Source organism: Daktulosphaira vitifoliae, unplaced genomic scaffold (genome assembly GCF_025091365.1).
Source record: "Daktulosphaira vitifoliae isolate Bord-2020 unplaced genomic scaffold, ASM2509136v1 Scaffold_3, whole genome shotgun sequence".
Classification (NCBI taxonomy): domain Eukaryota; kingdom Metazoa; phylum Arthropoda; class Insecta; order Hemiptera; family Phylloxeridae; genus Daktulosphaira; species Daktulosphaira vitifoliae.
Window position 1 is genome coordinate 8573530 of NW_026099574.1, and position 11440 is coordinate 8584969.

The following is an 11440-nucleotide window of genomic DNA, read 5'->3' on the forward strand; positions in this document are numbered from 1 at the left end:
TTTTTTTAAGCATCTTGAACATTATTGCCCAGTTGACATTGTCGAACGCTTTTTCTATATCCACAAAAGCTATGTATGTAGGCTTATCTTTTCTAATTCTTTTCTCGATAATTATTCTTAAAGCCAGTATTGCTTCCCTTGTACCCATGTTTTTTCTGAATCCAAACTGGTCTTCTGACAATATGGCTTCGATCTTATATTCCATTCTTCTTGACATAATTATTGTCAGTATTTTTGACACATGTGTCAGCAAGCTAATTGTACGGTACTGATCACATTTGTTTGCGGTTGCTTTTTTCGGAATAGGAATAATCTTACACTTAGTAAAGTCTACAGGAAGTTTTCCTGAGTTAAATATCTCCTTTATGAGTTTAAAAAGCTCACTGCGCATGTTTTCGCCAGATTCTTTCCAAAGTTCTGCTTGGATTTCGTCAATTCCTGCAGCCTTCTTCTTTTTTAGATCTCTAAGTGCTTTATCAAATTCTTCTCTCAGTACACTATAATTTGAGTTATTATCCATTACTTCTTCATGCTCTATTTCTTGTCCCGTGAGTTCTGGTCCCTCATATAGCTGTTCTAGATACTTCTTCCATATGTTACCTTTATGTTTGTCCTCGTAAATAATTACTCCGTTGTTATCCTCTATTGCCCCCCTTTTTGGTTTATAATCGGTAAAAAAATTTTTAACTGATTTATACGCTGCATCTCTGCTACCATTCCTCATTTGTATCTCTATTTCTTTGCACTTTTCCTCTAAAAATATTTCCTTTGCTTCTTTTGACTTTCGTATTACACGATTTCTTAGTTCTCTGTATTTCCGCTGACTTTCAAGAGTAGTTCCATTCTTAAGCTTTCTTCTTTCTTCTATCATACTTGCTATCTCTGTTGTTATCCATTCTTTCCTAGGTACTGTCTTTTTATTTTCTTTCAGAGTTTTTGATGCTGCTTCTGTCACTGTGCTCTTTATAATACCCCACCTATAGTTTATATCGGTTCTCTCATTTATATTTATATTGTTTGTAAGTTCTTTAAACTTATCATTTGCCTTTTCTTCTTTTAATTTATTTATTTGCCATCGATCATTTTTTCTTGTTGATACTATTTTCTTGAGCTTTAGGTTACTTTTCATCATTAATAAGTTATGGTCACTATCTATGTCTGCTCCTGGGTAGCTTCTGCAGTCTTTTACTTGGTTTCTAAATCTCTCCTTGACCATAATATAATCTATTTGATATCTACCTATGTCTCCCGGCATTTTCCATGTATATCTTCTTCTTGGATGGTGATTGAAGTAGGTATTTGTTATTAATAATTTTTGTTTTGAACAGAAATCTATTAATCTGTCTCCTCTTTCATTTCGGTTTCCTAGACCATAATTTCCTATTATGTGCCCTAGGCTTTCTTTTCCTACTACAGCGTTCCAATCACCCATAATGATAAGATTTTCATCTCCTTTGACTTTTTCAATGACTTTTTCTATTCCTTCGTAGACTTCTTCCATTTCCTTCTCACTGCTATTAGAAGTAGGCATATAAACTTGGACTATGATTGTATCCTTAGGTTTCGTTTCGATTTTGACTAATATTATTCTTTCATTGTACTGTACAAATCCTTTAACTTTTATCCCAATAGCCTTACTCATTATTATGCCTACCCCTCCAATTCCTGGGTTATTTTCCGCTGTTCCTGTGTGTATCAACCTATATTCCCCACTCCATAGATCTCCAGCTCTTGACCATCTCATTTCTGATAGGCCAAGGATATCAATCTTCATTCTTTCCATTTCTATTTTCAAGTTTTCTAGTTTTCCGCATTGCAACATAGTTCTAACGTTCCAAGTAGCTATTCTTCTCCAATTCTTAACATTTCCTTCTTCTCCAGTAGTCCCCACCCGGATCTCCGATCGGGGGACTATTTTACCTCCGGAATATTTCACTTTAGAAGATTTCATGTTATTGCTATTTCTTGGGATGATTTATACGGTGGTCTCCCCTTGCCTTCCGTATCGCAGTGCAGCCACCAGTTATACAGTTCCCGTATCTGCTGGCTGCTGTTTGGTGTGTAGCTGTTTCTACCATTCTAGGTTACCTGCACCTACACCCAATATTGTAGTAGCTGCTGCCCTACTACAAGTCCCTTTCAGTCGCTTTTTACGACAGGCAGGAACAACCGATGGTCTATTCTAACCCCGACCAACAGGGGNGGCAGGAACAACCGATGGTTTATTCTACCCCGACCAACAGGGGGAAAAATAAATAAATGCTTACCTTAAATTAAATGAGAAATAGAAATATGTTCTTCTAATCGAATGCATTTAAAATTCCATAATGAATTGTTTCATTGATATGTATACACAAATATGTAAGCATCTTATGAATTAATTTAAATAGAACTTATTAAGTGTCAACGCAGTTACTCCGGGTGCCGTTTCCGCGACGACGCATTCGTAGTCGAACACATCAACGACATCCCGGAGTCCAATCCCCATTGCTTCCATCATCGGATCCTTCCTATGGCGCGTCAACAGTTCCCGGCTGACCAGCCGAGCAATTTGGATCGCACGGTCCGCCGTGCTTTCACCTCGAAGGGAGGAGACGCACTTACTCATAAGGCACACTCGCTCCTCTTCCCCTTCTAATCCATGTAAGGGGTTATAAACCTCCTTGCGCTCCGGAGAGAAGTTGCCTCCGTTTTGGACGTCACTGGCCATCATCCCTAGTATGGTGTCCACTGCGCCCCTAAAGACGCCTAGGTTGCGGAATCTTTGACGAGGGAAACAGTTTTCGACCTCACTTCCGTCCTCCATCTTGCGCCTTATTTCTTCCCAGCGCACATATTCTGACTCCGTGAGAGGTATATCGTTGCTATACCTATCTCGGATATCAACCCATTCATCCACCAGCTCCTCGGTGATGGTGAATCCTCCCTTCCTATTTATACCCAAGTTGGGTTGTGGGGCCTCCACATCGCATCGCCCTTGGTCGGCGTCAACGAGAGCCGGGCTACAAGAACCCCCGCCGACGTCCCCTGTGCCATCCGATAGCACTGGGGCGGTAACAATATTTCCAGTTATCCTATCCATATTGGGTTTTTTTAATGGGTGTCCTTTCCATGCGTTTTTAACCTACCGCCAGGCTCGTAGTTTTTTTTCAGGGTTGTCCTCCCTTAGGCGGTCGCCTTACCAGGCTAATGGGTCCGCCTACCCAGTTCTATGTTTCTCTCGAACGCTATCGCTTATTCGACCACCCTATTAACAATATAGTGACTTATTTCGCGACTACCCTACATATCTGTAGGGTTAACGAGTGTCCGAGAGGCTCGCTGTCCACGACCGCTTATTCGTCAGTCCCCAAAAAGGGGACTGCTTATTTTGCGGCTAACCTGTATATCTACAGGCCGTTCCTCGATCCGCAACCGGAGGACGCGCCCGATTCCCCGAGCAAGGGAACTGCGCCCGCTGCAGCAGCTCGTAGCCCCGTAGAGCCCGATTCCACCACAGTGAGAGCACAGCAAACNGGCCCGATTCCACCACAGTGGGAGCATAGCAAACGGGACGCGTTCAACTCCGTGCGATGGTCACACATCCTAGGAGCGCTGGACGCGATTCGGGTGCCTCCTTACTTCAGACGGATGATCCGGTTGTACTTTAACTATTGTGTCATCTCCTACGAGAGCGCCCGAGAGTCAGACCCGTTACGGGAGGCGTCCCGCAAGGGTCAGTTCTCGGGCCTCGGAACATCGCATACGACGCGGTGTTTCGCGTTCCGCTACCACCGCACGTGCGCGTCTTCTGCTACGTGGACGACACGTTGGTGGTGGCGGAAGGCGCCTCATCCGAGGAGGCTGGATCTCGTGCGAACTGCGCGCTCAGCGCAGTCATCGCCTAGATCCAGCAGGAGGGGTGTGGATTGAGCCTCGCCCTGGATAAGACTGAAGCGGTCTTGTTCACGGGCAGGTACAAGTTCACTCCCCCACGTGTTGGGGTGGAGATCCCGCTTAAGGACTCCATGACTTACCTGGGCCTTGTCATAGACAAACGTCTAAAGTTCGACCCGCACATTACTCGTGCGGCTCAGCGGGCCCAGAAAGTCATGAATTGCTTGACGGGACTCATGCCCAATCTGGGAGGGCCGAGGGAGATGCGGCGCAGACTTTTAGTCAGCGTCGTACACTCGGTTCTTCTGTACGGGTCCCTGGTTTGGGCGGATACTCTTGAGTATTCGTCCAAAAACCGTGAAGCCCTGCTCAGGGTGCAGAGGCGGGCGGCGATCCGGACTATTTCGACGTACCGAACGGTGTCCGGAGTGGCGGCGGGTATCCTGTCGTCACTGCCGCCCGCCAACCTGCTCGCCGAGAAACGCGCCGAGCTCGAATTCGAGGACCGGCTGGCGCTCAGGCAGATGACCATGCTCCGGTGGCGGACTCTCCTCAAGGAGGAAATGACAAGAAGCGAGTGGACCAGGTCTATAATCTTGATATGGACAATTTAAGAGCAGAACTAAAAATATTACCAACAACTATAAACAAATATCAAATTCATTTTAATGTTAAGGTTTGTTAACAACCTGATGAATCTAATTGATCTATTTGAAAAGTAGAAGTTTGCATTTGACGAAACGTATAAGCTAGCTATTATTATAACAACTATTCCTGTATCCAGTTCAGCTTGCAAAAGAACTCTTTCATCCCTCCAACGTTTAAAAAACTACATGAGGAATCGGATGACAAATGAACGGTTTAGATATTTTTGTGCAGTTGTTCTCTGATCAACACAAAAACAGAAAAATAATTTTATATTGAGCTATTTAATATTTATAAATCTAATTATTATTTTATATTATATATTTTCAAAAAATTCTTTGTATTTGTACTTTTTTATATAAATTATACACTGTTTATAAATTATATTAATTTTAAAAATCATTTATCACTTGTTTGTTATTAGTATTTAGTTATTAATTTATTTTTCATAATGGCTTAAAAAATTAAAAATTAAATGAGCTTATGTTCACAACATCATTTTATTTATTTTTTAACATGAAAAATTCATTCCGATAGTGAAGATGTAAGTGTTTATTTTTTTAAATTATAGGTAAAATTTATTTTAGCTTTGATGCAAAACTGAGAAGGTATTGGTTTTACTATGATGTGATTTTTTTTTTTTTTTTTTGTCTGTTACCACTTTTTCTCAGCTCTCATTGGACTAATTTCTTTCGACGATACGTCAAAAGATCACAAGTCGTATCTAGTCAAAGACATTACCCTTAAAAATTGAAAAAATTTCCCTCGGTTCATGTAAATGCGGGAAACCTCCAAAAAAATTACAAATTTAAAAGTCAGTAATTTTCGAAATGTTTTCAATTTCTTTTACTTAAACTGCTATCACTATTTCAAAAATGAACAAATCAATATAATTTTTTTTATAGATGCTTGATGTCTTTATCTATGATTTGGTATATATTTTTTATAAATTAGAACCGTTACCTGCCCACTGGGGATAATTTAAAATGACAACTTTTTCACAAAAAATTAACTTTTTCAACTTATCTTTTGAAAGTGTTTCGGAAAGTCTTTATCATATTTTTACAAAAGTTAATAGTAAAAAGGTTGAACTTTTTTTTAGATCATCTTGCAAGTTTGATATTGACAGCATCAAATAGAAAACTTTATGAGAATTTAAAAAATGATATTGTTAAGATTAATATGCATTCAGGAAATTGTTTAATTGCTATTTACAATACATTTATGAGAAGAGGTCAAAATTTCGTTAAAATTACTTTTTGTTTTGCATTTTTATTGTAATAAATCATTTAAATATAATTCATAGTATATTCAATCATTTATAATTTCTATATATCTCTGGTGTTTAAAAATATTCTGAACATAATTAATTTTTTAATTATTTAAAAATTAACAAACATATCAGCGGACGAAATTACAGATGAAATTAGGACAGGTCCGACTAGGCCATGATTTGAGATTTTGGGTGGAAAAGTACTTAAATTAGACCACTTCATTATGAGTGTTATGATATTTTCTGCTTTACTTCATAATAGTAATAATAATAAAGATCGGTCTGGCCTAGTGGGTAGAAACGTATGTTTCATGGGTTCGATCACCAGGTTTCCTATTAATTTTTTAATACCAAAATATCCGTTCCGTCAATCATTGGTTTAACCAAGAATCATCTTTGACTCCATAACATATGAAAGAGGGCCACCACCTTCTGTAGCATGTTAAGTTAGGGAAAAAAACTAAAAAAACACGCATTTAAACTATGTTTATTGTTTACTTTTTAGTTTCAAATGTTATGAAAGCGTGTTTTTTAAACTATATTTTTTTTTATAAATAGTTCGGTATGCATGTTTTTGGTTAAAATATTGTTAAGGACAGGGGCACCTAATATTATAGTGCGTACCAGAACCGGCTAATAGCAGTGTCCATCATGATCCTCGGGCGTCGAAAAGTTAGCAGCGTTGATGGCGACGGTGCGCGGGTGCGTATCGGTTCGTCGAGTTCGGTCGTCCGGAGCCGGTGGCGTACATCATCGACTTTGTCACTTTAAGAACGGGAAGAAGACTCAACGTATCATTTGCGGAGGGTCGTCGACGGCCGTGCGGCACTTGCTGGACTTTGCACCGTGGCGTATGGCACGTGGTATTGGTCAGTCAAACAAAAATACTCATAGTAGGATAACGGCTGATAAAAGTGGCACGAGTGGCGGGGCCGTGTCACTATAAAAATTTGTTTATATTTAATATATATAAAAAATATATATAATATAACAATAATATATATATATATAATATTGATGAAACGCAGCGTGTACGGGTACGAAAACCAAAAATGAAATTATACAGTAATAGTGTTGTCCGCGTGTGGTGAGCGGGGTGAGGTGAATGCGTTAAGACAGTCTAGTCTCATGGCCATAGACAACGGGACACGCGAGAATAAAATGGAGAGTTACAAATTTACAAACAAATATACAAACATACATACAGATGAAACTAATATAAGCGTGTCAAAAAGGTACTATAACTGGTTTGATACCATGATTTTTAATAAATTTTGAATATTTATTATTTTTTGTTATTATTAATATAACATTGGTAATAACTACCAACTAAAATATATCAATGGTGCATATAATACACTAAAATTGTTTTTTTTTTATTTTAATTTTGAACAATGGATATTATTAAGGGACAAAAAATTATTATTTTTTATTAATTGCCCATTCTTAAATATTTAAGGCAAAATTCTATTAAATTTTGAGATTCACGCAGTTATTAAGCGGTGATATTAATAATAAAAAAAAAAAACATTAAAGAAAAAATGAAGAAAGTTATTGCATTTAATACAAGGTAACAAAAATTTTGGGTCATTAGTGAAGTATTAAAAATTAATTTAATACTTGAGATAATATACAAAATGATTTTTTTAACATAACCCACTCAATTACTTACAGAATTAAAATAATTAAAATATTTTCTTTTTGGTTATCTTTATATACACATTATTCTTGAATTATTAATTATTTACTACTTTTTAAGTCCATCCCTTATGCCTTGTAAGATGGTGTCGACTTTGTTTTTTTTTATCAATAATCGCAGGTACGCAGCATTTATTATCAATGATAGTTAGGCACATTGCTGCGAGTTTATAAATATACTAACTGGCAATACAGAAAGTATATCAATATATCAATAACCAATTAATTTATCAACTATAACAAATAATAATTGAGAAAATTAAATAAATTTCACCATCTCTATTGGATAATTTTATGTTTATTTATTATTATCTTAATTAATAAACTAATTAACATAAATATGTTAGTTAATTGGTTTTACTTTGCATTCTCATGACTTTATAACTGTTATAATATTAATAATTTATATAATACTTTATGGAGTATTTATAATAAAACCTTACCGATAAAATTAGTTTTAAATTGTATTTAAATGTGCCACTTGCTGCCAACTCATTATTTTCATAACAAGAAACTTGTTTCATAAAAAACTGCAACTATAGATTATAAAATTACTTAAAACGAAATTTTAACAAATCTAAAAATAAATAAAATATTACATACTAAGAATGACATCTATAAAAGTACTAATTTTATAAAATAACTTAACTTAATACCCATAAAATTCATACTTAAAGTATTTTATAAAACATAATTTGAATAGGGAAAGTTGTGCTATAGTTATGTTACTATTTTTAATATTCACCTGTATCCTTATTTCTTCCGGTAAATCGGCAATTTGACATAATCGCAAAAATGAAATAATCTTTCTTTTCTAAATGTACGATGCTTTATTTTATTTATTTATTAAGTAAATTGAAATATAAAGGTACATGATTAATATATTGTTATTACTTTTAATTATTTTGTATTAAATAATTTAAATTAAAATAAATAAATTAATGGCTTCTCAATAGTTACTATCTTACTAATGTACGATTGTCAAAAATTACCCGATTAAAAGTCCATGTTGCTTGTTTCAGAAGTACAATGATGAATAGACTATCTTGGGCGAATATTAAAATTGCTGTATTCAAATATAAAATAATAAACACACTATACGCCATGTCTACAAATATGAATAACAAGAAGAACACTAATATAGGACCATATGCATAACTAAATGTTTTGAGAATATCACTGAGATTAGCATGAAGTAGTCTGCAACTCTCTATTAGCATTACAATTTCATCCTTAGACCAATGGCCTGGTGCTCTAATAATTTCACCTGGTAATCGTTTCCAAAATTTGTTTAAAATGGAAAATCTATGTCCTATTTGCCTTAAGAAGAAACATGCACTAAAAACTATAACAAAATCAGTTAATCTTGGTATGCTAAAGACTAAATCTGTTATGAATTCCATGATGCTGAACCGTCTTCTAATAATTATAAATGGTAATATAATTTGTATTGTTATTTTAAAAATGAAGAATAATATTAAAATTAAAAACATAAATCTATTTTTAAATGTAGGCATTTCAATAAGCGGTGTAACAGCAGAATATTTAAAATCATAGTTGAGCATATTTTCTATGAGCCTGCAAATGTTTTGAAATATGATTTTAAACTTTTAATGTTGTAGAATCATTTACTTACTTTATTGTTATTTTTTCACTATACCGAACAACCAAAAATGTTACCCAAAAACGAATTAAATTGTAGTAAAAATAATAAAATGGTGGCCTTTGAAGAAAAATAAATGATAGTAAAAAGTAGATTCCTGTTCGAAAAATTTCATCAAGAATGAGCACTCTTGAACCTTTCAAAATTAAAAATTTAGATGGCCATACACAGTATGATAGGTTTCTAAATCCACATAATAAATAAAGAAAACTAATTAGCTTTAATGAATTAAGAAATTTTGTTTTAATAATATTGTCAGGTTGATTAATTGGTGAGTTTTTAAATAAAGTGTTATACGGATTCATTAAAAAAACACAACAATTTTAATAATAAATGTAATTATTAAATATTATTGAATTGAATATAATTTAAAGTCTTAATAAAAATGTTATTATAAAAAAAGAACATTTAAAGTATTACTATTTAAACATTATGTTTTTTATTCGACATATTTAATACGATGAACGGATATCGTGTATGGATGACTTTTTTTCCTGTTAAAAATGTTTAAATAATATAGATAGAATCGACATGAAATTAATATAAACACAATAGTCATCGATTTATCATAAAACTGTATACTTCAATACTTGTAGTACTAAATGGCAACATTTTAAATATGTAATTAAAGGAAATGTTTCCAATATTGTAATATTGTTTCTACATAGAATTACATTATAGCGTCATAATTATGCCATTTAAATTTTGAGTTGATCTATTAAATAGGATAATACCTTCATATCTGATAAAAATTTGAGTACACAAATTATTACTTAATAAAAAACATTCATAAGTACATTTTATAAATATTTAAACGAACACTAATTTAGAAACATTAAAATTAGTCAATAACTGTTGGTAATAACATTCATTTTCAGTTCCCTGGAGAAATATAATTGTTAAGAATAATTTATGGGCTATTAAAATTTATCTTTAGATTACTTCAGATAAAATAAATTAAGTCTAAATTTGCAATGAACACAGCAACACATTTTTATGCACGTTGTAAAAATCAGATAATCTTAAGGTACATTCAAACGTATGCTTTTAGCATACAATTAATGTATTGAAGAATTATTATTTTCATTAATATATAATTGGTATAATTTAGATTTCAAACATGTATTTTATTAAACTACTTCATTTAATTAAGCGACGAATTATTATCTAAAAACATAATCTTACCAAAAGATATATAATAATAAAGCGTTATAAAGTTATATATTCAATAACAAAATATCGGTGTTTGAAGCATGTTCCCCATAATACATAAAAATAACTATGTTAAAACAAAGTATTTATAACGATATAAGAACAACGTTGATTATTGAAAAATTGTTATTATTTACAAGTGTTAAAAATGTTTATTCTGGCGTTTTTGAATTTGAATGGGGATGGAATATTTTTTTTCTAATAGTAAGTATCTCAAATAACTAAATAAAAAAAATGAGAAAGCATGTATCATACAGTGTCTCATATTTAACTGATACCACTTATAACTTTTAACATAACTCATTTTGTTAATTTTTTAAAAATTAATTATTGCCTTCGTAGACTACACTTAAGTCATATTTTTTGATCATATTATTTATAACCAATAAGAAAAAACAAATAAAATAAAACTAATTTTATTTCTTTTTTCAAAATATTGGAATAACTATTTTTAGCCCTACAAAAAATTTTGATGACTTAATAACAAATTTAGAACAAATGCATGTTACTCATTGAGTAACAAGCATTTAAATAAATAAAATAGGTATAGACTTCATAGGAAATAAAGTACTTATCATTAAGTTGTTATCAACTTATCTAAAATTTAAAAAAAATATTATATACAACTTTTAGCTTCGATGCGAAGCGGAGAAGGTATTAATTTTACTATGATGTGTTTTTTTTTATATCTGTTGCCACTTTTTCTCAGCACTCACTGGACCGATTTCTTTCAAAAATACGTCAAAAGATCACAAATCGTATCTAGTTGAAGAAATTACCCTTAAAAATTTAAAAATTTTCCCTCGTTCCCCGCAAATAGGGGAAATATCCAAAAAAATTACAAATTTAAAAATCGACAAATTTTGTCATTTTTTTCACTTTTTTTTCTTAAAACTTCCATAACTTTTTGAAAAATCAATAAATCATCATAGTTTTTTTTTTATACTAAAACCTTAGATATATACCTATCATTTGATATCATTTTTTTGAAAATCTATCACTTAACCTGTTCATTGGGGGCGTTCAAAACTTAAAATATTGTAAAAAACATAGATCTTTTTCAACTGAACTTT

The 11440-nt window shown here is 33.2% G+C and overlaps 3 protein-coding genes across 4 annotated transcripts in view; 2 read left to right on the plus strand and 1 right to left on the minus strand.

Moving 5' to 3' along the window:
- Positions 1 to 11440, minus strand: part of LOC126902522 (uncharacterized) — a 116803-nt gene that overhangs the window by 37530 nt on the left and 67833 nt on the right. The gene's annotated exons all lie outside the window — the stretch shown is intronic.
- Positions 1 to 11440, plus strand: part of LOC126902533 (uncharacterized) — a 71954-nt gene that overhangs the window by 16915 nt on the left and 43599 nt on the right. The window lies entirely within an intron of this gene.
- Positions 10403 to 11440, plus strand: part of LOC126902524 (uncharacterized) — a 10100-nt gene continuing 9062 nt past the window's right edge. Inside the window, exon 1 of the mRNA XM_050679901.1 lies at positions 10403 to 10571. Coding sequence (XP_050535858.1) covers positions 10437 to 10571 — 135 coding nt within the window. The 5' untranslated portion in view covers positions 10403 to 10436. The remainder of the gene's footprint in view (positions 10572 to 11440) is intronic.